Genomic DNA, 27979 nt, shown 5'->3' with positions numbered 1-27979 from the left:
CTGTTGCTTTGATATGCATAAATCCAGTCATTTGAGTTTTCTTAGGATCATAGCAAAACAAACACTTTCTCTCAGTTCTTTTGCACTATGAAATTTAGGCAAGTCTATGTTATCTCATATAATGTAGGAATTTTTTTGTGCTTCACTTAGGCCATCATCAGGTACCTTGTATTTTCAACCTGTCAAAGAATTTCATTGAATGTATACATTACATACAACTTTAGACATTGACCTTAAACATAATTATATTTTAGATCCTTGTCAAGATTTGAGGCTTATATCTTCAATATGCCCTATAACTGGCCTGGTTGTGACCTGATATCCATTCTCCTCCTTTGTCCTTTCCTTCTAATTGTACATTGCCAGAGTATAAGAGTATGTATCCTATGGAAGATAGAATTTGAGATAGCCTTTTGAAAAACTAGTTCTTGGGTAATATGTTAACATGTCGCCCATTAGCAACGTTTTATAGCCAGCTATATAAATAGGTAATACTGGGTGAGATTTTGATCTGATGAGTATCTATGACTGGTTATTTATCCATTTTCAGCATAAGTACTCATGTCAAGATTGAAAGGATAGTAGTATAGGTAGAACTGGAATAGAAAAATAGAAAGGGTATAATTAACTGCCTTATTCCAGGTTGTTTCCTGATTGTAAAAATAATATGTGCTGAATTGTAGTAATTTTGGAAACATCATAGAAATATACAAAGAAAATAGAAATCCCCTATAACCTCATCATTCACAGATAACCGCTGTTTAAATTTTGATCTATTTTCTTACCTTCTTTTTCTCCATGTGTATGAAAATATGTGCATGGGTGTGTGTTTGTGTGTCAGAGTAGGTTTTAACTATCTCAAGGTCTTAAACAACAATAATAACAAAACATGAAATCATAAGAAGGAATTCATTTAGATTTTTACTCAGGAGTGAGGCAGTCAGGCATCAATTTAATTTAAACTTCAGCACAAGGAATATTTTATTTGGAACTTGGCTAAAAGAGACAAATTGGGGCCATCTGGTTTTAATCCCCCTTTAACAGCTGAGCCAAGCAGCTCACCTTCTCCCCAGTTTCTACCTCCCATGCTATTTGGCAGAGCTGTACACACCCTGGCATGATTACCAAAACAAATTAATGCTTCTTAAGTCTGCTTGTAATTAATAACTCCCGACAGAACATAAGTCTTCTGTAGGTTTGGAATCTTGCCTAATTTTCTCTAAGATAAGTAATTAGATGCTGAGGACCGATAAGGTTCTTTCCTCTGAGCATCTGCCAAACAGCCTGCATCTGTAATGTGGGTAAGATGATTAAAATCTGAAAATGACTGGAGGTTTTCTCATGTGTCACAGAACCGAAGATATTTCTTCTACCCCATCCCCCAGCCCAACACTTCCCAAAACAAGAAAAGATTTAAAATGAATCCAAAAAGTCTATACCTAAAGTCATTTAGACGGTTTAACATCTGTTTTCTATTTTCTTCCTTTGACTCACAAATTTTCTATGCAGTCAAATTAAATTTGAAGGATCGGTTTCCAACTAGCTGTGAACACTATCTAGTTAATGATTGTACTTTTCTCTGGAACTTGGTCTGTATACTAATGGAATCATGTTTACTAAACTCCTTTATAAGTATATATTGGGACACTCCTATCATAGGGCTTCTGTTTGGTAACTTGTCTATTATGAAATTCTAAATCAGAGCTCTATACTGCCTTGGTGGTGACTCTTTCTAAAAGTTCAAAGGGAATACTTTTATCTACTTTTTTTTCCTTAAAGCATGAATTTTCAACCTTGGCACTACTGTTATTTAGAATAAGATAATTCTTCATTGAGGGGAGCTATGTCTTGTGCACTGTAGGATGCTTAGTAGCATCACTGGCCTCTATCCTATAGGCGCCAGTAGCAACAAATGCCCCTTCTAAGTTTTAACAATCAAAAAAGTTTCCAAACATTGCCAAATGTTCCCTGGAGATTACAGCTACTCTTGTTGATAACCTCTGGCCTACACAATAATATTCCCATTCACAGTGGTGACAGTATAATAAAGCAGACCTTTATTTATTGGTGAGATGTAACTAGGATCCTAACTAGTACTGTTTATTCACCTCTTCAACAAAGTTGCTATTAAATAATTTAGAGGCATAAGTGGAGAGCAGTTGATTGAACACATATTCTAATTTAATTAAGCTGGTACCTCCTAGTAGCTAGACATTGTAGAAGCTCAGTTTTGAAAAGGTTGGGTCCTACTGTTTGTGCATCATCAGTACTTTAAAGATGAGAAAAGAAGGCATATGAGAAATTTCACATGCAGAGTTATTCACCCTAGGTCTTCAGCTCTACTTTAGAGAGTGGTATATTCTCTCAGAGCCCAAGCAGAACTAGGAATAACCAAGGTTTATTTTTATGACTTTTGATAGGCAAAAACTTAAAAAAAAAAAAATAACCAGGTGATTTACCAACAGAAGGAGGCTGAAATTTAATTGGCCCAACGAAACTATAATTATTTAGGGAGAAAGCTTTTAATTGCAAAAAAGGATATTGTGAATTTGGGATGAGGGAGAAGTAGAATGCTTTGTTACTGGTGGTCAAAGAAGAGTGTCCTGGCTAAGATAAAGAGAGAGGCCACCGGATTCATTTAGAAGGAAGAGTACTATATGTTAAAAGAGAAACATCACCCCAGAAATCTTCTTTCTTTCTTTGAGTAAAGTCACTGCTAAGGTCAAATCTTAAGGTAGGAAATCAGAAAAGCATCTGGTTATTCTAAGGCACATATAAGGCATGAAAAATCTGAGGCATATTTGACATGAAAACATGAAAGGTAAATAAGCAATGAAATATTCCCTTAATATATAGAACTTAAATGTTAGAATCTGGTTGTGCTGATGTTATAGGAGGATAAAACAAGAATTTCTTGCTACCATGCACATACTTAGAAATCCCCAATAACCCTCCACAGCGGTGTCCCATAAACTTGTAAAGGTTATGAAAAAATCCTTGGTACCTAAATTATTAGAAGATGAAAAGTCTTTAATGATTAGCTACATGAAAATAGGTCTATTTAGAAAAGCACAAAATATAAAATAAATTATTTTATAATTTTCAGGAAATTCATAAAGGATATTAATTTATATAGCTAAGGTTTATGATTTAAGTTCTTAAAAGACTAGCAAATCTATTTCAACAAAGAAATTATGGATGTGTCAGGTTCTTTTTTTTTCCTTCTAGAATCAGATAATTTTAGTTCCAGAGGATGTTTGTTATAGGCATTCATAAGATGAACTGAAGTCACTCTTAAATCTGAACCTCTAATCCTCCTACCCTACCCTCAGGGTCTTTTGGAAAAAGTTGGAAATTTTTCTCTGCTAAGTTCCTATAAATCATGCTGACTATCTCTGTCATTACTATAAACATCGAGGGACAAATCTTATAAGATAAGAAATTATTTCTTTATTGATTTATAGTACTTATTGTTAAATAAACAAACCATTTACTTACTTACGTGATCACTCTAAGCCCAATGTGTATATTTCCCAAGAATAGTTAAGGCTAAATTTTAAAATCTGAATAGATAATTAGATGTCATATTATTGTGTTCCCTCATATTTGTAGGGGATTGCATTTTGGTTATCATCTTAAAAATACCAATTCTAGATACTTTATTTACCAACTGGAGATAAATGTTTAAAAATTTTTAATAGTCTTTTAGAGAGTTATTCATAGATAGCTAGAAATACTTTTTTAAAAGAAAGGCTAACCTTTCATTTATTTATTTCTTGTAAGTTGAAATTTATTTTTGTTAAACTAGTGGGAAAGACCAAGTTTTGTTTATTTGTTTTAGTTTAGATATGAGTCAATTCACATTTTATTTTACTCATTAAGGATGAGCACAGTAAAGCTTTGAAAAGTTGTAGCAGTACAAGATTCATTTTAGAAAATATGCTTCTTACTAGAAAAGGAAGTGAGAGGCATGTATACTACTCCAGCTGGGCATGAAAGGACAGCTGGAAATACCCATGGAGCTATTTTTAGTGAGGGGGAGACAAATTTTCTGCTCTCTTTGAGGGTTCCTTGGAGAATAACTGCTTTGATGAGCCTCAAAAATATAAAATCAGAGATATTGTTGGAAATAATGAACTAAGACCTAGCAAAGTGTATCCTCAGGCACTGTACCACAAGCAACCCCCAAAGTTTATTTTGCCAATTATAAATCAAAAGCCTTAATATTTTGTTTCTTGCAATTTACCATTAGGAAGCCATCATGAATATTCATAAAGATTCAGCCATACAAGTGTTCATGGCTGTTAATATCCATAATAATAATACCTAGAGGGGACAACCTAAAAGTTCAAAAATAGGAGACGAAGTGTAGCCATTAAAATGACGTTGCAAAAGAATATTTAATGTGTGCAAAATATTCACTATATAATTAAGCACAAAAAGAAAAGTTATAATGTAGTACATACCCCATGCTTTATGTGTTTATGTGCTATTATATGCCTAGAAGGGCACATACTAAAATGTTAACTGGTTATCTCTGGCTGTTGCCATTATGGATTAGGGTCCACGTTATTTTCTCTCTTTTTTTGGCCTGTATTTTGAAGATTACAGTTATTTCCTTTTTAAAATTCCTGCATTAAAACAAATGTATTGAATAACTTCTCTGGCCAAATACAGTTCTAATCAGGTATTAAGTTAAATAAATGCATGCATTCCTGAACATATCTTATTTAAAAGTTATATTTTAAAAGTCAATGGAAAAAAAATGTTGTCAAACTTAAAAGTTCATTTTAAAGGAAAATCAAGCTCATCAGAGTAACCAGTAGAGTTTCGAAGAGTAAGCTTCCAAGCCTGTCTTTAAACAGAGAAAGAGGAACAAGCACCTGAACTTCCAGCTCTCTCTTCCTTCTTTCTGCTGATGATGGTTTTCAGCTTCCTGCCAGGGAAAGTGAACACAGGGGTGAAAATAAACACAGTGCTACAGGTGGGATTATCTCAGAGTTATGGAGGAGGATTTTAGGTCTCTGTTGTTCATGACTGGTTCATGTTAAAAATAAAATGCCTTAAGAGCAGTTTAGATTACAGTAAGCTGACCTCATTATTATAGCAAAGAAAGCAAAACAATACAGCTTCTCTACTACAGTTGAGAAAGGAAGGTAAAATAAAGACAATTATCAGCATTTAGGAAGGATAGAGAGAAGAGTTCCTGTCTATTCAGCAGAGTAAAGAGAAGGTGGCAGTAAAAGTAACACATGATAAGCTTGTATAGCTCCGGTGATAAAGATGCTGTGCCTTCCTATTATCTAAGTGGAAAAGCAGAAAAGAAAAAAAAAAAAATCCAAGTTAAGATTTAAGCTGTGTAACTACTTGTGAAATTATCAAAACCTTTGATAATTCTTTCGGCATTTTAATAAAATCCACCATTAATATTTAATTTTAATAATTTTGAGTTAGTCTTTCCAATCCAGGACTCTCCCTGAACACAAACTTGGAAACTTTTTGCAAAGCTGTTCCAGCAAATAAATGCTGAAATTAAGCTATATTTAAAATTTTTTGCTTAGACATAAAACTTCCTTTTTATACCTTTTTTTTATGACATAGCTAGGAATTTGTGTAAACTATTTGCAAATTGTTTGCTTACTTTAATATTTTAAAACCAGGTGACATCTCAGTCTGTGCTTTTGGTATGTTTGGGCATTTATTAGGATCAAGTCACTTTTCAGGCATATACTTAAAAGTTGATCATCATAAGTAAATGCAAAGCATTCTCCTGAGAAAAACATTTGTTATGGGCCAGGCTTTAAAAATGGAATATGTGATTGGAAGCTGCAGTAGTTGGTGTGCAGTTCAGCACTTACTATGTTTATCAACCATTCAGGAAATTTCATAATAATTTGGTATTTAAGAGAAATTCTGAAGGAAAAAAAAAGCACCTTTCTACTATGATAAAATATAGAGAACTGTCTCCAAATTTTTTATACAATTATGTTCATTGCCGTTTTTTATTAATTAATAAGTAAAATTCCAAAGGCTAAAGTGAGTAAACAAAAAGGAAACTATCCTGTGAGTTGCGAGTTTGTTCTTTTAAAATATGCTTTCTTGATTTTAATCTTTTGATCACTGATCTCTTGACTTAAAAAAAAAAAACCATTAAAAAACTGAAATCACACTTCTGTTACAATTACTTTTATTTTTGGCACTAGAGTTTGTAAACAGATAATTCCTATCCAACTTTAAGCAATCTAATTTATCTTGGTAATCAGAAATGAAATTAGTGCTTTCCGTTTCAAATGTATCCCTAACTAAGTCAAACACTAAATTAGAGAATCCATGATACAGCGTGTGTCCTCAGAGGGGAAAAACAAAAAAACAGAAACACAGTCCAAATTTAAAAGCTGCTCTATGGTGCAGCAAATGAAGGTAGCTTAGTCCCATCAGTGTTGAGCTAACAGCATCAGTAGCTGTTTTCTAAATGGAACTCTGAATTTTTTTCCGCTGCCTTTCAGCTGCACACTGACATATATGAAGAGTCTTACATTTAACAGAACTGCATTTAAATTAGACTTTATATAGTCTAATTTACATTGTTTTTAGAGAGCGTATTAAAAGTAGTTTTTAAACGTGGCTTTTTGAATAAAGCCTTGTTCAAACCAGAGCATTCTTGTTTTCTAAATGGAACTCTGAATTTTTTTCCGCTGCCTTTCAGCTGCACACTGACATATATGAAGAGTCTTACATTTAACAGAACTGCATTTAAATTAGACTTTATATAGTCTAATTTACATTGTTTTTAGAGAGCGTATTAAAAGTAGTTTTTAAACGTGGCTTTTTGAATAAAGCCTTGTTCAAACCAGAGCATTCTGATTAAAAAAAAAAAAAAAAATTGGGAGCAACAAGGAAAAAACTTATACAACAGTATAGATTTTGTTAAATCACTCTTCTTAGTGACATAGAGTTACACAACATTTTAAGATTTTCTTTCATTAATAGGAGTGAGGTAGCAGGATAAGTGCATGGATATTGTGAAAGCTTAATTTTAGTCAAGAGTTTCATTTGTCTTCTGAAACGCTTTATTGAAGCTATCCGCAGGCAGTGAGACTGGGCACTGTGAGAACTGGGAGAACCTTCACGATATGCTTTATTAAATTAAATACCCCCGCCTCTCACACCTTCTGTTCAAAGAGCTAATTAACAGCTAGAAAGAAAAGACAAACAACAGATGGGAAAGGAGGCAGAGACACTCCCAAATTGTTGAAATAAGAGCCTGTGAATACCGTGAATGAAATGGCTCCATTTATATCTTGGTGGCCCAGATTCACAAAATGTAGTGTATTTTAAATGATGGACACTATTTGCTGAAGATGCTTCATTCTTGCCATCAGCTGAACATGACTAACTTTTAGAATTGCTGGGTTTCTGAAACTAAAAGGGAGATACAATGGTTTAGGACCTGATTTTCAAACTGATTAAAATTCATGAGTTATCTATGGGCTCTTTGGGTTTGTGATGGCAAATTATATTTTGTATTGTGGTGGGGTTAAGAAGCAGGATGTCTGTGTTCCCTGAAGAGATTGGTCATTATTTACATTTGTGCCCTGGAGGCTGGAAAGTGGTTTTTGTTTTGTTTTGTTTTGTTTTTTGTTTTGTTGTTTGTTTTGGTAGTGGAGGAAAAAGCTGTGGAAAGAGAGGATGAAATTGGAAGAAATAGGAATTGAGTCCTATGGATGGTATCCTTCCTTCTCTCCCAAGAATGCTGGCTGCTCTGGGGGCAAGGGGTTGACATTTCTTGTTCAATAATAGCCAAAGGACAAGATAACAGGAGTCAGACTGGCATGGATGGATGGCCCATCATGCTGGGCTGCAAACTGGCTCCCAGCAACCCCTTCAATTAAGGAAAGGCATAGTTATCAAGGGTAGAGTGTGGCTAAGGTGGATCTACAATGAGAAGACCAATAGAAGAAAATATCTTTTAAATAGGCTCATGAAAAAACAGGCTTTGGAGTATCACATTAAAGATTTTTTTGTAATGTTTTATCTTTTTAAAATCTAAAAACATATTTGTTTTATATTTTCATAATTTCTGTACCAATAAAATAACTGTGACATAACAATCATCTTACATAAATGAAAACATGATTTAATGAAATGGAATTTATGAGCTTTGAGAAAAACAAATCTTTGAATTATCTCATTTCGCTTAAACAAAATTAGTTTTCTCTTTCTTTCAGTATTAAGCGATTTGTGCTTTATTGTATATTTCATTTTCTCTGGCAGTGAGATTTATTTTTAAGTGAGGTGAGATGAGGGAAGAGGGCGGGGTCTGCCTCTTGCGCTGCAGGTGATCTGAGATTTAAGTGCTATAGGTGTCTGGCTGGAGTGAGGTTCCCTTCAGTTCTACCAAGAATTCTAAATAAGGAAGGAGGCCAGAAAGAGAAGAGATGGTGCGCTGTGCGTTCCCGCTGAAGTGTGCTGAATGAACTTAGCACTCTAAGGCAGACCTCCTCCCTTAGAATGATGGTGAGAAGAGAAGCAGTGCTGATATCTGGCAACTCCTGTTGGTTACTGGGAGAAAAATGAGCACGCACAGGCCATAAAGCCTTCAAGCCATATGAAAAGTTCTTGGCCATTACCATGATTCTCTGGATAGAGCAGACACCTGAAGTGGGGAGGGGAGCCCGTGATTCCTCAGTCTCAGAGCCTGAGAAGAGTTCATTGGAAATCCAGTGAGATTGATTTTCTAATCTTGGGATAGCAAAGCTCTGTTTGCCCCGCCTGCACGAGTTCCTTTGGAAGGAGAGGAAGGCACCTTCTCAAGTTCTCTCAGTGTTCCCACGAAGAGAGTCAATTGTGGCTCTTCCTGTAAGCGGCCTGAGGTGACTTCTGAAAATGGTTCACTATTCACTTGACCCAGAAAATCCCACAAAATCATGCAAATCAAGAGATTCAAATCTTTGTGTTCATTTGAAGAGCACCCATGAAGCTGCTCAGGCCATTGAGGGCATGCATGTCTAAAAAGCCACCAAGTATCTGAAGGATGTCTCTTCACAGAAGCAATGTGTGCCATTCTGTCATTGCAGTTGTGGAGTTGGTGGGTGTGCCAACTTCAGGCCAAAAGTGAGATTGGATGCAGGGTCGGTGGCCCAAAAAAACTGTTACTGCATGTGCTTAAAAATGCAGAGAACGATGCTGAATGTAAGAGTTTGGATGGAGATTCTCTAGTCATTGAGCACGTCCAAGGTGAACAGAGCTTCCACGATGTGGCACAGAGCTGACAGAGCTCGTGGGAGGATTAACCCCTACATGAGCTCCCCTTGCCACACTGAGAGGATCCTCACTGAAAAAGAGCAGATTGTTCCTAAGCTGGAAGAGGAGGTTGCACAGAAGAAAAAGATCCCGGGAGAAACTGAAGAAACAAAAACTTATGGCCTGGGAGTAAATTCAGCATCAAACAAATGCTAATAAAAGTTAAAAAAAAAAAAAAAGTCAATTGTGGAACAACACTGAGGGGAAGAGACTGTTATAGGCGTTTCTGAAGGTATTAAGCCTTCTGAGGGCTTGAGTTGATTGAAGTTGATGGGTGATGTCAACGTATACGTCTCAAAAAATTTAAACAAGACTCGTACAAAAAGAACAATGTGTATTGAAGATTGTTTTTAACTTATTAAGTAATGGTGGAACTCATGCTAAACCTAATTTAAGGAGCATTTGAGGAATAGAGCATTTATAGGCACCTTAATGAAGTAATATTAGAATAAGATGGCTGGGTTAGATACAAAACTAAGGTAGGTTAGTGTCCTAAAGGGCAATGAGCTTATAAGCTCTGGACTTATCTTTTCTCCCACACAGAAATAATGTGTATCTCTGCTGCTGGAAGCAAATCTACAAGTTAACATGTAAGTTCATAGAGACTGAGTCCTTAATTAACATTATACTAAAAATTGATCCTTTGGTGGACCTGTTAAAACAATGCCTCAATATGATTTTAAAAGGACACAGAATTATCCTCACTGCCATAGTACCGCTTGATATTTATCTCTCTTACTCTTTTTCCTAAACTTACGTTACCAATGTATGTTAACAGTTAATTAACACAGAACTTTTGCTTTTGTCTTCCTCTCCCCTGTCCTTTCTCTCTCATTCTCTCTCTCTCTCTCTCTCTCTCTCTCATGCGCGTACACACACACAATACAGGGATCTAAAGAGAAAAAGCAAAAGAGAATCAGGTGCCTCTTCTACTGATAGAATACACCAATACATTGAACTCCCTGCTGATATAGAAGAGAGAACTTAACTTTTGAATTACCTGCAAAATTCAGGAAGTAAATAGGTATGGTGTAGCCTAATTGCTTTGCTATGAATATCAAGGGAATAGCCAAAGTTTTTTGTTGTACTGAAATTTCCTTGCAACAATTGTTGCCAGATCCAAGAGGACCCACGGCACTCATAATCACATCCCTGTAGATATGTTAAGGGTGCCCCAAGGCATGCTCTGTTGGTATCAGCAACCAAGGCATATACTTTGTATCTGAGGTTGGTACTTCTAGAATTTGCTAGTGGCTGCAGCCTGTTTTGTGTTCCCTCAGATTTTCATAGGGACCCTTTTCAGATATCTGTTTTCTATCCTGTCTCCTTCTCTATTTTGGCTCACCACCCACACAAAAAAATGAAACCAAATTCAGTGTCCCCTCTGTAATCAGTTTTGGCTTCTTCCAGCCTTGATCAGTCCTTGTGTTTTCAGTAACCATGGTGCCTTAACCCCAAAGATTTATTTCTTCTGAGTTAATCTTAATGCTCTTCCTCATCTGGAATGCGTATGACAGGATGAAAAGAATCATACTGTTATTTCAAAAACATATAATCTGGCTTTTCCTGGACTGATTTAGATGTGTACAACCAGAAAATGTGTTTGGAATTCTTTTACTAGTACCTGACCTTCTTTGTAGTGTGGTCCATCAATCATATCAAAATTTAATTTGATATTAGTGTTCTTTACTTCCTTATGACAGAATATCAGAGGGTCACCTCATGATGAGTTATATGACTCATAACAGTAAACTGACATTATGGTTTAGAAAGACACTTATCCTAGAGCATTTTTCATTTACAAGACCATGTTCTGTGAAAAGTCAGGTTTGTTTATTTGTTTGTTTTGCTGGTTGGTTTGGTTGGTTGGTTAGTTGGTTTTTAAATGTAGCAATAAATATGTTATTCAAATTGCTTTTATAAGGGGAAAAAAATCCGTTCAAAATGTAAGATACTACTAATGTTTTTGATAGTTCCGCAGTGTCAAAACAGGTAAACAGAAGTGTTATACCCTATAATTAATTCCATGAATGCTCTCTCAGTCATTTATCAGATTTAAATTAAATTCAACAAACATTTATTGAATGCCTACTATATGGCATAGGTAGTACCTGCCCCTAACGAATTTGCAATTTAATGTCCTTAAAGGAATGCACTCAACCAACAATAATCCTAGCCAGAATGATATTATTGCTTTAATAAAGATATACTTATGGTCATGAAAACATTGACCCCTTAAGTTTTGTCTGGATACAATGCAGAATGTAGCTCAGGGGCCTTGGAAATCATTTGGTTCAACCACCTCACTTTTAAATAGAAATTTATTTTATTCTTTGCTAGACTAATCTATATTTGTTGTAGAAAGTTTAGAATATGTACAAAAGTGGAAACAAATCAAATACCCATAGTCCCACCACCCCAAAGCAATCATTATTGGCCTTTTGGTTATATTTCCTTCCAATCTCCTCATGTATATATATTTTTTATATATGAGATAATGTTAAATATGCAATTCTGTACATTGATTTTTTTTCCCATAAATGTTATGGAAATTAAGAATTCTTGGTAAACATTTAAAATTTAAATAATGTTCAATTATTGGATCAGCCATAACTTGGGCATTCTTTACTATGTAGGTTGTTTATACTCTTTCACTATTAAATGGCTTTGAGCTTAAACTTTCTTTAGAGTCTCTGAAGTAGGTTTATGGGTCAAAGTATATAAACATTTTCAAGGATCTTGCAAGGTAGTTTTGAACACCATGCATTTTACATCTTGCATTTGGCTTTATCTTCACAGCAGGTTTCATTAGCCTTCCTTACACATACTACAGGCTCTTCTGCCTTTTAATTGGCAAGGAAATTACCAGGCACTGAATACACACTGGAGGGAGGAGATAAGCAGAGTAATCAAAATCAGCTCCCAAGAAGAAATAGAAACTTAATCTAGCTCAGCTTCTAGTAGCACCCTCCTTAATTTTTGTTATCTCCTTTTAAATTGCATAGACCGTGATTTACACAAATGTAGAAAGTTAATGGTTTCTTACTTATGGAATTGGTGGGGGAGGGGCAGAAATTAGATTAGATTCATACATTTCTAGAAACCACTGAGTTTCCAGTAATTGTAGTTAATAACAATTTCAGGCAAGACAGCTTTTTCTAATAGCTGTGAAGGGGTGTGAGCAGAATCATGAGCAACAGATAGTGACTGCTGTTATTGATGTGCCATCACTGAGAAGCTAGTTTATTTTGGGCTCGGCCCAAAGCACCGGGATCCACTGAGGTCCAGTGTAGCCTAGAACACGTCAGTTGTGGGCCTACAAGATCTGTGGGATCCTCTGAGCCCTATCCTGGGCCCCTGGGATCCTCCGAATGGAGCATATTGACACAGAATGGGTGGTCTGAAACTTCTACAGACCCAGCTCCCCTTCTGGACTGAGCCAGAGCCAGTCACAGCACACTTGACTCAGGGGTGGCCTTGAGGTTGCCCAAATACCATTTCATTCTCAAGCACAGACAACTGGAATGTAAAATAGACTTTCTGACAGAGGTGCCAACTTTCCAGAGGCCTTGGCCTGCTCCCAACCCTTCACTGTCTTGAGGACTCATAAATGTCCTTTATCCTCACTGCTAAAAGATAAATAAGTCCATTTTTATACCTTTTCTCAGAGCACCTCCTTCACATGGTCCCCATGGATATTTTCTGATTGGTTCCCTCCTAACTTGTGGAAACTAGCCATGTAGTCAGAGTCTAACGAGAACCAACAAGAGAGGGTGACCTCACAGACCCACTGGCTACATGTTTCCATTTTCACAGTCTGAACCATACTTGCTTTCTGCTTTCTTAAATAGCACATTTAAAAACTAGTTTAGATCAGCTTGAGGTCTCTGAATTTTTTCCTGCTATGTTTTTAAATAGCCAGTCATAATCTATACTATTTATAAAACTGGGGTTTTCAGTTCAAGTGTAATATTTATGTGCTTCCGCACAATTTGGGATAAGATTGCTGTTTTGTTAACCCCTTGGCCAGTTGGCTTACCATTGAGCTTATATTTAGTCTTGATTTTGTTATCACAGTTTCACTTTGTAGAGAAAGAGCCTTAAACTTGGCCTTCATTACCTTTGTGGCTTTTAAATGCAGGACCTTGAGATGTTCTTTGTGTGAGCCCACAAATCCTGTGGAAACACCCTCCAGATTCATAATATGTCCTATAAATTGTTATAATCTCAAATACAATCATCTTCTTGGGCCCTCTCAAATTATAGAGCATGTCTGCCCTCTACCCCACCCCAGCCTGGTTGAACCAGAGAGTTCATGTTTCACAGATAAGACAATTGAAAAGTCTGCTTGCTCTCACCCTTGCTTCCTCCTCTCAATTCTCACTTCAGGCACCCATCTTCGCAAGTTTGTGGGGTTGTATATGGCTTTAATTCCACACCTTCTGGTTTTTTCGCCCAAGAGAGCCTTGGCAAATGCAAGGTGGGAGGAGGTTGTAGGGGAGGAGATGAGGTCAAGCAGTGCTACGCTCTACATATAAGCTTCATAAATGATTGATCAATTGAGAAAAGAAGCAAATCTAGGATTTAGGAGATGACAAGGAGTAAGACTAAGTAGTCCAGATAAAGGCTTTCTTAGAGCAGCCATTTTAACAGATTGTTTAGGCAGAGGACCAAGTTGATCCTTGAAATGAGTGTAAATTTTTTATTGGGCCAATAGAAGCCTATGGTAACATACTAGATGTGTACATTAGATTTGAGTGAAATTCAGTGTGAAAACTAGCATGTGAATACATGGATTGTGTAAATGTTGATGATAAGCCTGAGTCTTAAAAGAAAGTTATGGTGAGTTTGCTTTATATTATACATATAAAATTGTATTCTTTGATTTATAACTATAAGCTTTATGTGCACAACTCATTGCTTTTTACACTGCTGCTTCTTTGGCATGTGTTCTTAGCTATAACTATGTTTCAAAAGAGACATTTCATTTCTGATTTTGACAAGGTAGTTTGAGGTTGATCTCTATAGAACAATGCTTTTTTTTTTTTTTCTCCCAGTAATACTGCAGACCACAGGCTAAATTATGAGTTTGTGCAATGAGTCATGGTATGAGTTATCTGGCTCTCTCTGGCTCCCATATTCCCTGCTGAGACATTTCTGCAGAGTAGAGTATCTGAGCAGTGCTTCATCCCTTGGACTTGATATATTTAGAACTAACTTTTAAATTAGAAAGTCAAGTTAGAAAGTCTAAGTGTGTCAGTTTTGAAAGATTTGCAAATTGCTTTTCTCCCCACTTTTTCACATTGTCTTCTTAGCTAACAAAGAAGAATCACTGAAGGAAGAGGACCGCTCAGGGGAGCTAGATTCCAATTTCTGTCCCCTGTGACTGCTATGTAACTGAGTTCTCACTACTCCTTAGGAAATGAAGAAGAAAATCTCAAAGATTAAAGGAAATTGTTGAAATCAGAGACATAAAAAGACCCATATACTTCAAAAATGAAACTAAAAATATCTCCTTGTTTTCAACCCTCATCCCTGCTGCTTTTCTTAAAATATCAGGTAAAAGTTTCAGCATTGTTGTGTGTGGTAAATGACCTGGTTTTTGGGTTAGACCTGAGTTCAATGCCCTGATCTGTCCTTTATGGGGTGTATGAACTTGAGCAGATCACTTAATGGATTACTTGAGGATAGACTGAGGTGATCCATGTAAGACCCTTAGTAGAATGCTTGGCTCATAGTAAATGCTTAATAACTTTTGACTGTTATCAGCGAGAATCTTTATCATTATCATCATTTATCACCACTACTACCATCATATCATGGTAATCATTGCTTCCTTTACCATCACCACCACCACCACCATCTTCATCATCTCGCTCTCCTGGTTTTCCTTCTACCTCTCTGTTCCCTCATCAGAGCCCCCTTTACAGACTCTCTGAGAGTCTTTTCCTTCTACCTCTCTGTTCCCTCATCAGAGCCCCTTTACAGACTCTCTGAGAGTCTCTCTGAGAATCTGTAAAGTGGGCTCTGATGAGGGAACAGAGAGGTAGAAGCCCCCTTAATTCTGGGGATTCCTGAGGCTTAGGCTTCACGCCCTTTTCCCTTCTCTCACTACCCATTCTCCCTGAGCAGTCTCATCCATGATGGGGGCTTCATATATCAGCTCTTGCTTATGATTCCCAAACCCATTACTCTAATCCAGATCTCTCGTCTAACATTATATTCATCTATCCACTGGACATCTTTTGAATGTCCCAGCAGCACCTCACACTAAAACTCAACACATCTTTCTTTTCCCTGATCTTGCATCTTCTCTTTGTTTCTTATCTTAAAGCATCGCCATTCACCCTGTTATCAAAGCTAGAAAACTGGGTATCATCCTTGATTCTATCCTTTCCCTTTCTCCCACTGTTTAATCAATGAATGGTGTCTATTATACCTTCTAGACTATAAGTTTCATGTGGATAGGGGCCATTTTAGAATTGAAAACCTCAGCAGCTAGCACAGTGCTCAATAAATAATTGTGGAATGAATGAATGAAAGAGTGAGTGAAGCTCTTGAATACACCCACTTCCTTCCATTTCTACTGCCTCTTTAGTTCAGGCCACCATCAGTTTTTACCAACTCAGTCATTCACAATTTAGAAATCCCATAGTTGAAATATCCCAACTCATCTCCCTGTTCCTAGGGTTGCAGTCTCCACCCCTTGCACCACTGCAATTCATTTCCTACACTGCAGCCAGAGTGAGTTTCATGAACCCCAAGAATCTTATCATGATCATGTCTCTTCCCTGCTTAAAGCACTTCAGTGACTCTGAATGATTACCCTGATTTGATGTCTTGGTTTATAGCTGCTGTCCCAGCACAATTATCACTATCAAAAATGCCCTCGGTTGGACAATAATGACATGATCACCCTATACTCAGCCTAGCTTCTGCCTACATTTCCAGCATCTTTGCTCCTCATTCTTTTCTCACCCCTATATGCTACTCTGGTCTTATTGAACATAAAGTGTCTCAAATTTGTTGTAATCACTGCTCTCACTCGCTCTTCCTTCTACCTGGAAATTCTCTTCTCTCTGTCTCGCTGACTCCTATAGTCGAGGGCTCAGGCTAGATCTTCCTTTACAGAGGAGTCTTCTCTTACCCCCAAGGTCATATCGGGTACCTGTTTGTGTTCCCATAGCTTCTTGCATCCTAGTTCTTGCCTCACTGATTTCATTACCCATTTACTTCTATGGGTTCCCCATTAGTCTCTAGGCTCTCTTGGGTCAGCAACCATATCTGTTCGCTGCATAGTTGAGTCTTGGTTCCGACTCAGGGTCTTGCACAGAGATATTCAGCACATATTTGGTGAATGATTGAAGTAAAACATCACATGCTATTTGTATGATCAAAGTACATGTGTGGAAAATAATATTCTATAACTAATGTGGAAAATAATATTCTATAACTAATGTTCAGGGAATATGCCTAATTTCTGGCTATAAAGAGTATATTGTCTTGTTGCCTCTGTTCATCATGTTTGTGATAATGGTGGAAATGGCTTTTTGTTCCTTTGATTAAAAGTTCATTCTAGGACAGGATTTGGTGTACACACTGTCAATTCCAGGAAGTCTTGCAGGTGATAATGTTGCAAAACAAAGCAAAGAACAGCTGTTTTCTAGCCTTTTCAAGCAGTTAAGGCTACTTTTATTTCAACTATGTAAGGCAGATTGGTTTTAAGATTACTTGCTTTGAAGTTAAAATTAAATTTGTTCTCATTATTTCAACATACCATAGATTGTTTAAGTTCCCAATTCTATTCTCACACTAATAAAAACAAACATAAAATGGCTCATACTTCCAATGTAATTATTCAAATTCTATTATTTGCAAACTTGAAATTGTGTGCTTTTAGATAGTAAATTTTAGACCATTATTTGATCTACCAAAGAATCCAAACATTTCGTTCCACGTGCATTGACTGGAAAGGAGTTCTGGGCCTATCTGGGGGTCTGTGGACATTATTCTATTAAATGAAAAGGAAGATTGGTAGCTTTGTTCCAAATAGAAATAGCTTTGGTGTTTTTCTGATAATAAAAAGTATATATTCACTGCAAAAAAAAAAAACAAACAAACCAGGAAAGATAAAGAAGAAAATAAAAATAATCTATAATCCCACTTTCAGCTTATTGTGTTAAACATTTTAGAGTATGTTTTTCTGGTTTTTTTTCCCCCTGTATATATAGTCATGATAATACATATTTTTTTTAAAAAAAATTGAAAATGGTATCTTTCCACACATATGGTTTTAAAATGTTTTCTTTTTTCCACTTGACAACTTTGGAACTTTCAGGGAAAAAAATGAGTAAAGTAGATTTTAGAAAATTTTGCTTTCTGGTATAATTTCCCCTTCACCACCCTCATTAAGAAAACTTCTACAATAATCTGTATTATTCTTTGAATCAGGTTTCATTTGAAGGAAACAGAAAACATGCTAGCCAAATAGCTGAAAAAGATTTTTAAAAATAGGTGTTTTCAAGATTGTTGGAAGGTCAATAAGAGGTCAATAAGTCCTAACTTATTTCTGGATGGCTGCCCTTCCCATGATCAGGGAGACAGGGAATCAGAAAGCCACTACCGGAATGGTTGCTCCATAAACAGATTGTCCTAGCTGACGTAAAGTGACAAGCTTGTGACTGCCACTGCTATTGGCCCTAGAGCCATGCAGCATCTGCTTGATCTGCACTGGCAAAAAAAAAAATGAGTGCCCTACATCCCTGGCTTTGCTTCTCTACTCTCACTGAGCTAGTAGCCTGTACACAGGAAGCTAAAAGACAAATGAACAAAAGTTTCTACAACCGTGCTCACCATTAGAAATCACAGAGATGTCCTCTGCTCACTTCTGTCTCTAAAATTTCAGGTTAGGGCATCTAATTGGCAGAACTTAAATCACATCTGGAACCCTAGTTCAAGGGAGTCTGGGAACTTGTAGTTTTTAGCTGTCTAACCTCTGCAGTGTAGGGCAGCTCACACCCAACAGTCAGGAGGCCAGAGTGGACATTGAGCGCCACCACATTCACCACACGTCAAGGCTTTGGGTGTTGAATTTGAGGTCTTTTGAGATGCATAAATATGCAAAGGAGAACTTAAAGGCAATATAAAGATGGAAATTTATCATAAGGGGTGATATATACCACTACAGTTTATTTAACCCATCCCTACTGCTATTGTTATTATTTTTTGCTATTACTTTTTTTTTGCTATTTTTTTTTCATATGAATAGTATTTTGATAAACTGCTCCCAGCGGAGTCACTAATAGCCTCCATGTTGCTAAACCCAATGGTCAATTCTCAGGCCCCATTTTACTTGATCTGTCAGGACTTTTGGCGTGGCTATTTATTCTCTCATTGAAACTCCTTCTTCACTTGGTTTCCAGAACCGTATGTTCTCCTGGTATTCCTTCTAGCTCACAATCTAAGTCTCCTTGTTGGTTCCTCCTCGTCTCTCCATCTGTTAATGTTGGGTGCTCCAAGATTCAGTGTCTTTTCTCTGTTTATTTTACTCCCTTGCTCATCTCATCCAGTCTTATGGCTTTAAATACCCTGAACTCTACATCCATGCATCCAACAGCTGCCTGGTTAACATGTACTTTTGGCTGCTTTAAAAACATGTCAAACTTCTGCTCTTTCCCAGTATTTATATTCCACTCACGGTCATCTCCATCTCAGTTCGTGGAAGCTTCATTCTTCCATTTGCTCAGGACAAAAATCCCAGGAGTCATCTGTGACTTCTTTATTTCTCTTACATTCACATTCAGTCCATCAGCAAATCCTGTTTATTCTATCTCAAAAAATATCCATCGCTCAACTGCTTCTCTCCATCCCCCCACTGCTCCCTGCTGATCCAAGCCACTGTTATTCCTCTCTTGGACTATTGCCCCAGCTCATCCACAGTCTCTGCACCCTCCCGAAAAGTTAGAACATGTCATACCTCTGCTCAAAACACTCCAGTGAAATTCCATCTCATTCAGAATAAAAGTAAAAAAAAAAAGAAAAAAAAAATCCTTACTTACAACAACTCAGAAGGCTCTTTCTGACACCACCACCCCCACTGCCACCATCTCTGTGATTTTCTTTCCTGTCATTGTCATTCTTACTCACTTCACTTCCACCTCCTTGGTGTTCTTAAGCGTAACTATCCCCAAGGGACTTGGCAATTGCCAGCCCCTCTGCTTGGAATGCTCTTCCCCAGATATGCACAAGGCTCTCTCATCACCCTCAAGACTTCGCTTGGCCATCACCTGCTCAATAAGACCTTCTCTAATCACCCTACTTAAAGTTGCAAACTGACCTCCTCTCCAGCCCTCCAAACTCTCCTCTGTTTTATTTTTCTCCGTAGCACCTACCACTTTCTAATTAACTATTAACCTTCTTTCTTTTATTTTCTGCTCACCCCCTGTGTGAAAATGAATTTCTTAATATACTATTTATTGAATCCTTGGTGCATGGAACAGTGTGTGGGCACATTGGTGATCATTCATCAAACATTTGTTGAGTCAATGAATTTCTTTATACATTACATGTGTCATTGTGTGCTGTGTAAATATTTATTGGGAATTAATTCTTAGGGTCATATGTATGCACAAATTGCCCAGAAAGGTGTTATTTTTTTAAAATCAATTCCTTTAGTGACATTTATTTCCTGAGTATATGTGGTTATATGCACAGACCTAAGAATGTGGGTGAACTTCTAGATTCCAAGAAATATATTGGAGCTTTTCAAAGCCCCCTATATAGACATCTCATTTTCCAGCTTTTCTTTTTTTCTTTCTCTTTTTATTTGTGGGTTTTTTTTTTTTTTGCCCAGAAAAGTTTTAACAAGTTTTTTTGTTTGTTTGTTTTGTTTTGTTTTGTTTTGTTTTGTTTTGTTTTTTTACCAAGACTCCTTATTATTCCTGTTACTCTTGCCAACCTCATGCCCTGGTCAAGCTATCTTTTCTGTCCTTTGAACTCACCATGTTCATCCCCAGTTGGTGAATTTGCAGTGACTACTCCCTCCTCCCAGAATACTCTCCTGCCTCACCTTTACTTGCTTTAATTCTTCTTATTATTCAGGTCTCATTTTAACTGTCACCTCCATGGAGAGGCCTTCCCTAACCATCAGCTGTAAAGTAACTTCCCAGTCACTTCATATCTTATCACCTTATTTTATTTTCATGATAGCACATATCAGTACCAGATTTTTTCTTATTTGTGTATTTATTTGTTTGACTATCCTTTTCCTCTCTAGAATGTAAGCTCCATGAGAACAGGAAGTTCATATGTCTTTTACAACACTGTGTTCAGTAAATGTGTGTTTGATAATGGAATAAACACTGGGTATTGTAATTTTTTCATTGCTCCCATTTGGTGAATAAAAAATGGATATAACATGAATTATTTTTCTAGATTAGTGAGGCTGAGCGTATTTTCAAGTATGAAAGTTCTTTTTGAATAGCAAATGCTGAAATGATCTAGAAGTCAAACTGTTCAGTTAGCATATTTGGTTTGGATATGCTACATCGGATTTCTTATATTGCTGATAAGTTGCATATTTCCGAAACCTTCTTTCTCATCTATGCCAGCACTAGGATCCATAAAGTAGGATTCCTTTTACAAATTGCACTTATGTACTCTTGTTTTCTTTCTGTCTTCACAGCTTTTGGAAAGAACCAACAATGGTTTTGAAGAATCAGATTCCGGTGCTACCAAGAGTCCACTCCATTTGGCTGTAAGTAAGATGCTGTGGGCAGCTTTACTATTTACAAAAAGAACCTAAGCATTCCTAAAACTAGGCTACCTTAAAATAAAAGCATAGTAATGCAGTAAGAACTAATAATAAAACAGTATCTGGGCAAATATGCCGGCTGTGGAGAGAAGACTGCCTGGAGTTCCAATCCCAGTTGCACCCACTTGTGGCCTTAGGCACATTACTTACCCTGTCTGAGCCGTGATTTCCCCATCTGTAAAATGGAAGCAAAGAAAAAGCGATAGTGTGCATAAAGCCTTTACCACAGAGCACTTAATAAATGATTGTTACACCTTTAACCATCTTTAAAGTTATTATCTAATAGTTAAATCAATAAGCTGAAGAAATTCAAAGAAAGCATTTCAATTTAAGAGATTTATAGACAGCAATACACAAGTATTCAACCTATCAAATACCAGATTTTTTAATAGTACAATTAAAAACTTATGGGCTATTTAAGCACAAATTGTGAGAGCAGGATGAGCACATGCATAACTGCAACTCTACTCTTTCTGCCTGGACTTGAAATCAGGGTCTCAGAGGATGTCACAGGCTGTGATTCTTATACTGGGTGAGATCTGGGAAGGAGGAGAGGAAGAGTTATTCTGTCACCAGCTTTCTCTCCATATCCCAATAATTGCAGGGAAATGCAGCTACTCAGAGTGATGAACCCTAAACTCTCCATGTGGGGGACCAAGCTGGGAACTCACCCACCACTCTACCTCAGATAATGCCCTGCTAACGGTTAGCAGTCAGTAGCTGTTCCCTAGGAATCTCTCCAACTGTCAGCCATACCCAGCGACAGCTATTCACTTGCCCGAGGTGCTGCTAAATTGAAAGCCCTCAGCCCACAGCCACAAAGATGGTGCTTGGCTATATCCAGAGGCTGGACGCTGGGAAGAGTGGAAAGGGGCTGGGTCTCTGTGTTGAACTGTTATGGCATTTCACTTAATATCATGCATATATAAGCATTTCTTTAATGTCATTCTGATGAAATTTGAGATGGACGTTTTAGAGAGCACAGAGGAGTGTTTTATTAATGGGCATACATAAACACTCAGGCAAGGTGAGAGGGGATAAGGTCATCCCACAGGGTTGGGATGAACCAGTCACACTGCATGGAGCCCTCCCTCCATTGCCCGTCTCCCCACCTACTCACGAGCACCCCTGTTGACAACGCGCTCACCACCCTCTGTCACACCCACCACCACATCTACTGCACCCCCCCACATTTTATTAATGGGCATACATAAACACTCAGGCAAGGTGAGAGGGGATAAGGTCATCCCACAGGGTTGGGATGAACCAGTCACACTGCATGGAGCCCTCCCTCCATTGCCCGTCTCCCCACCTACTCACGAGCACCCCTGTTGACAACGCGCTCACCACCCTCTGTCACACCCACCACCACATCTACTGCACCACCACCCCCCCCACACACACATTTTGAGTCCACTGAAATCAGGTTAAAATGTGCATAAATCTTTGTTCCTGGAGGTGGAATTAGAATGGAAAAGGTAGATAGAGAGTGGGATACTTACATGTAAAGTTAATTCATTCCAGTTGACTTTTAGTATAGGTTGCTCTAAAACTTACTCCCTGAAATCTCTGCCCAACCACCTGCTGTACCTGGGGAAGTTACCCCAAAGCTGAAGTTTCGAAAACAGCACTAGCTGCCCCTAGAGAGGCCTATTTCAAAGGTTATCTGAGATAGAATCCTTGTAACCTTTGATAGTGGGATTGATTGCATTGCCAAGTCTACTACTAATCTGAGAAGAGACTTCCTCACTTTCCAAAAATTCTGTCACCGCTCATTTTTAAAAAGTTCTTACTGTGTGCCAGGTGCTCTGTTAAGCCCAGTCATATATAGACAGGGTGGTGTGATATCATTGGAAAGACTTGGGCTTTGGTAGATCTGTAGCTGGCTGGGGCCTAGGAAGTACATACAGAGAGGAGGTCCCAGCCACCAATCTTCTCCACCCACAATATGAGGAGAATAGCAGAACCTCTATCATAGGGCCATTGCGGGGATGACATGTGGTGATGCATATAAAACAGTTAGAATAGTGCCTGGCACATTTGTGCAATTAGCTAGCTTCATCTTCACCATTATTACCATTAATATTATGTTTTCATTTGACATATACTGACCGTGTATGTACTAAGCTCTGTTCTAGGAGCTGGAGATGTTGCAATAAACAAAACCCAGCCTCTGTCCTTGTAGAGTTTCCAGTCTAGAAAAGACAATAGGCAAGTAAATATAAAGCATGACTGATGGTGATAAGTGTTGCAAGTGCTATAAACGGGATCAGTGAGATAGAGAGCATTGAGGTGGCAGATGGGGTGCCATTTTATATAGTGTAGAATCTCACATTTGAACAGAGACCTGGAGAACTACCCATGTTCATATCTGACAGAAGAGTGTTCTAGATAGAAGCACAAAGTCCTTGGGATAAGAGCATACATGGCATGTAACCAGAAAAGCCAGAAAACCACTGTGGCTGGAGCAGGACAGTGGTAAGGGATGAGGTCTGACATGTTGCGGAGGGGGCAGGGAGTTGGAGGAGGGCTTCGGCAGATCATAGAGGGTCTTGTACTCCGTTATAAGAACTTCAACTTTTATCCTGAGCAAAATAGGAAACCATTTGGAGAATTTTAAGGACACAGATGATATGATATGACTTTCGTTTTAAAGATTGTTTTGAGTTTAAATTATAAGAGAGCAAAAGCAGAAGCAAGATAGCCAGGTCAGCAATGATGATGATGACTTTGACCAGAGTGATGGCAGTGGGTTAATTCGAAAACAATTTTATTCTTGCCCTCTAAATGCTAATACTTTTTTAAAAAAATACTATTTGCTTCAAGAACTATACAAGTATGCCCATCAGCCTCTCCAGGGGCCTCTGTAGCAATTAATTTTATAAAAACCCAAGGCACATTATTTCTTAGATGAGAGTATTCTAGCAATGAAATGGAACCAGATGCCCTCAAACCTTGACTGCCACAAGATACCTGACCTGCCTTGAGTTACCATTTTCTGCCTGAATGATTCAAGTCTCCAGGGTTACCAACCCAGTGGATTTCATAAGCATTTCAAACTCTTGAAAAAATTAAATCAAGGAACAAGTTTATGCAAATGAAAGGCTCCAGCTGTCGAGAATTCCAGATGGACCCATTGTTTCATGCATTCTGTTGAGATCCCATATTCTTTCTCCTCATTGCCCTCAGTTCCAATCTAAAAAGTTCAAAGAAAGTAATCATGTTTTACAAACACTTGTTACCTAACAAGATTTTTAGAAAGAATTTTGTAAAATAAATTTAAAATGTTTTCTACCTCTAGTGAAGGCTTAAACTGAGTTATCTATTAAAAGCCAAAATATGACATCCTTTTTAAACCAGCATATTTGTTCTTTTGTGTGATTACTTACTCCTTTAGTTATTTCAGAAGTTATTTGTGGAATTACCTACTAAACACCTGGTTTAGGATGGGAATAGAAGGAAAAATAAGACAATTTTCGTCATGTACCATTAACGTGCGAAAGGTCTCCTTTCCTGACCAACTGAATCTATTCTAGAGTTTGAAGCTTTATCATATTTTTTTATATGCTCCAAGAACCATATAACTGCCTAAAGACAAAAATCATGCATTTAACCATAAAACAGAATTCCGTATGATATGGGAGTTTTTTTTAATAGGGTTAAGCTGTAAAATGTGAAGGTAAATAAAAGTTCTTGTATAATCAAGGTCACCTTTATTATTCCCCTATATTGCCCATGAAGCCTAGTATACAGAGTTGTATGTCTTCAATTCTGTATAGTATTCCATATACTAAATTCAAGAGTTTCAAGCTAGACTAGAGGAAAAAGCAAGAGGGATTCTATAGGAAAATCTGGACTTTCAACCATTCTGTCTTTAAGAGAATTTTCAAGCACCTGGTATAGAAGAACATATGCGTTGGAATTCTGAAGCTTTTCTAATTATTTCAGGATTTACACTGTTTTATTTTTATATTAAGCCTCTTTAATTTTCACACGCTAATGGATTTATTTCTTGTCTTGAGAATTAAAGGAGAAAATGCAGGAGTCTTTTAGAGAAGGAAAATTCTTATGTTGCACCTAACTTAAGTGCCCTCTTATGTGACTCTGCTTTTCTGAACAGTGCTGATACCTCCACGCAAGCTTCCTGAGGATTTTTCTCTTTCCCATGTGTCTTCTCTTTATTGAATCTAAATATGTTAGCCATCATGCTTTGTAGATATACATGCAATTTTTAAGCTGCTGATTCTATTTTCCGAGGCTAAGTCATATCAACAGAAATTAAAGTGTTACTATCTTTGTCATAGTAGTAACTGGCACTGAAGGAAACAACATATGCAAATAGCACCCGGAACCTGCTATTATCCATGTGGAGTCACTTCCTGTGGTGTGAAATCAGGATTTCTGCACAAGCTGAATCAGTTATTCCCACTACAATTTAAAACGAGAGGAAGCGTTATGCAAAGTTAAATTTCAAATGAGCCACAGAATCAAGCCCAGGGTAAAGTGAGATAGACTGATTTACACCCTGATGTAGGTGCTCTTGTTACCACAGCCCTTTACAGAGGATAGGTGCACTGAGTTGGCTTAAAATCACCTATAGCCTGAGTTGATAATGGCTGAAACTGGGTGATGGGAATATGGCAATTCATAATACCATCCTATCTTCTTTGCATAAGTTTGAAATTTCCTATAATAAAAAGTTAAAGAAACATATACCGTTTGGCTTTGCTGCACCCTTTCTATAGTAGCTCATGAAAAGGCCACAGCTCTGGCTCTGGGGTCCGACTGGTCTGCCTTTGAGTCCCAGCTCCACCTCATGAGGCTGTGTGATGTGGAAGGGCTAGGTAATGTCTCTGTCCTTCTTCTTGTGGGTAAAATGAGGATAACAGTAGTACTGAAACCATGGGTTGCTGTGACAATGAAATAAGGTGCTACATGTCTAGTACTGCCTAACACAGAGCAAGTGTTCAATACAAGTTACCTATTGCTTCAGAATTTAAATTAGACTAAAGTCTTACGATCCTATGTGGTTATGGTTTGCATAGCAAATACAGATCAGAAAAGTAGACATACAGGAATTTATTTTCCTGCCTCAAGGAAGGCAGTGTGTGTGGTAAAAGAGCAATAGTCTAGAAGTTAGCCCAGATTAAATCTTCTTCCTTCATAGCTCTGCTCGAGTCACTTTGCCTCCATGTTAAGCCTTCTAGAGAAGGGGTTTAAGTTTCTGATTCAATATTTGTTATTCAACTCTCTGTGCCATGCCATTACACATAGAGACAAAAATATTTCATTTAAGGTCAATTCAATGGAAATACAGGGAAAAATTATAAGACATTCCCTAAAAGCATAGATTTTAGTGGTTACAGATTCTGAATTCAAATCATGACTTCTTCATTAACTAACTAAATGATCTTGGACAAATCAATTAACACTGCTTGTTTTGGTGTTTTCAGCTATAAAAAGTATGTATTTAGAGATTAAATTGAGATGCTAGAGCGCTCAGCATAGTGCCATCAATAAATAGGTGCTATTTAAAAAATATATTCCTATCATTAATACTAATAAATGATAATAAGTCATTATATTCATTCATTTATTTATCAGATAATTGTTGAGTGCCTACTATGTGCCAGACATGATTCTAGGATACAGCAGTGAACAACACACAGCAAGTGCTTTTAGTCATAGATAGAAAGCAAATCAATAGATATATATAAAACAGATAGCAAGTGGAAATAAGTGCTATGAACCCACGTGCACTAGCACATTCTAACAGGTATTTCCACCAAATGGGTATAAGAGATGTAAATAACCTCAAGAACATAGATAATTGTAAAGTCTAGTAAAATAATTATGAATCAATAAGTGTTGAGTATTTACTACCTATTGTTTTGTTTTGTTTTTCTTTTTTAAATTGAAATAGAATTGACATATAGCATTGTGTTAGTTTCAGGCACGCAGCATGGTGATTCTATATTTGAACATGTTAAAAAATGATCACAATAAGTCTAGTGAACATCCATCACCATGCGTAATTACATTTTTTCTTGTTATTACCTTTTTATTACCTTTGTTTTTAATATAATGTATTTAATTTTTTTAAAGCCCTATGCAGATAAAATAAAGCAGAATCAGTGGCGTGGAGAGTGTCTTGGAGTGTGTTGAGGTGTAGGGTGTAGGGCTATTTTATAGAGGCTACTCTGGGAAGCCTCCAGATGTGGTGCTATTTGAAACAGAGGTACCAGGAAAGCCATGTGGCTCTCTGCGAAAGAGCTTTCCATACAGAAGAAACAGAAAATACAGATGAAATGGCCTAGAGGAAGAAATACTTGTACTTAACCATAGTGGGGGATAGTGTGTCTGGAACAGAGGAAGTGAGGGGATATGTGCGTGCTGATCAGGGTAGAGGGGTGCCAAATCTTAAGGGCTTCAATGGTCATGGAAAGTTTGGGAATTTATTACCAATGAGGGAAGAAGCTATAGGCTGTTTTCATCAAGGGGTGATATGTCCAGCTTAGGTGTTAAAAGATTTCATCTGATGGCTGTGTCAATAATAGAATGCAGGGGGCAAGGTTGGGAAGGAAAGCGTTTGCCATAATCCTAGAAAAAGAAGATAGTGGTATAGTGAAAACTAGATAGTTTCTGCATACATTTTAAATAAAGAGTAGAGATGATCATGGCTTGGAAGTAGAGATAGATGATCATGGCCTTGAGAGCTGCAACTAGTCACACAGCACCTGTGTGTGAATTAAACTGTGATGTGGGTACATGTTTTCCCGCCAAATGCCTGAGAACCTGGTGATACCTCCGTGTGGCTAGCAAGAGGTGCCCCTTCCTCTCAGAAGACACATCCCTGTACCAGGG

General features: G+C 37.4%; 1 protein-coding gene across 2 annotated transcripts in view; it reads left to right on the top strand.

The window, feature by feature from the left end:
* Window positions 1-27979, top strand: part of ANKRD44 (ankyrin repeat domain 44) — a 178396-nt gene that overhangs the window by 122404 nt on the left and 28013 nt on the right. For both annotated transcript variants that reach the window (XM_025039527.1, XM_025039526.1), the window contains exon 16: window positions 20987-21058. In XM_025039527.1, the coding sequence (XP_024895295.1) occupies window positions 20987-21058 (72 nt within the window). The remainder of the gene's footprint in view (window positions 1-20986; window positions 21059-27979) is intronic.

This window comes from Pteropus alecto, unplaced genomic scaffold (genome assembly GCF_000325575.1).
Source record: "Pteropus alecto unplaced genomic scaffold, ASM32557v1 scaffold3, whole genome shotgun sequence".
Lineage (NCBI taxonomy): Eukaryota > Metazoa > Chordata > Mammalia > Chiroptera > Pteropodidae > Pteropus > Pteropus alecto.
Note: the sequence above shows the minus strand (reverse complement) of the source record. Positions and strands in the feature narration are given on the sequence as shown.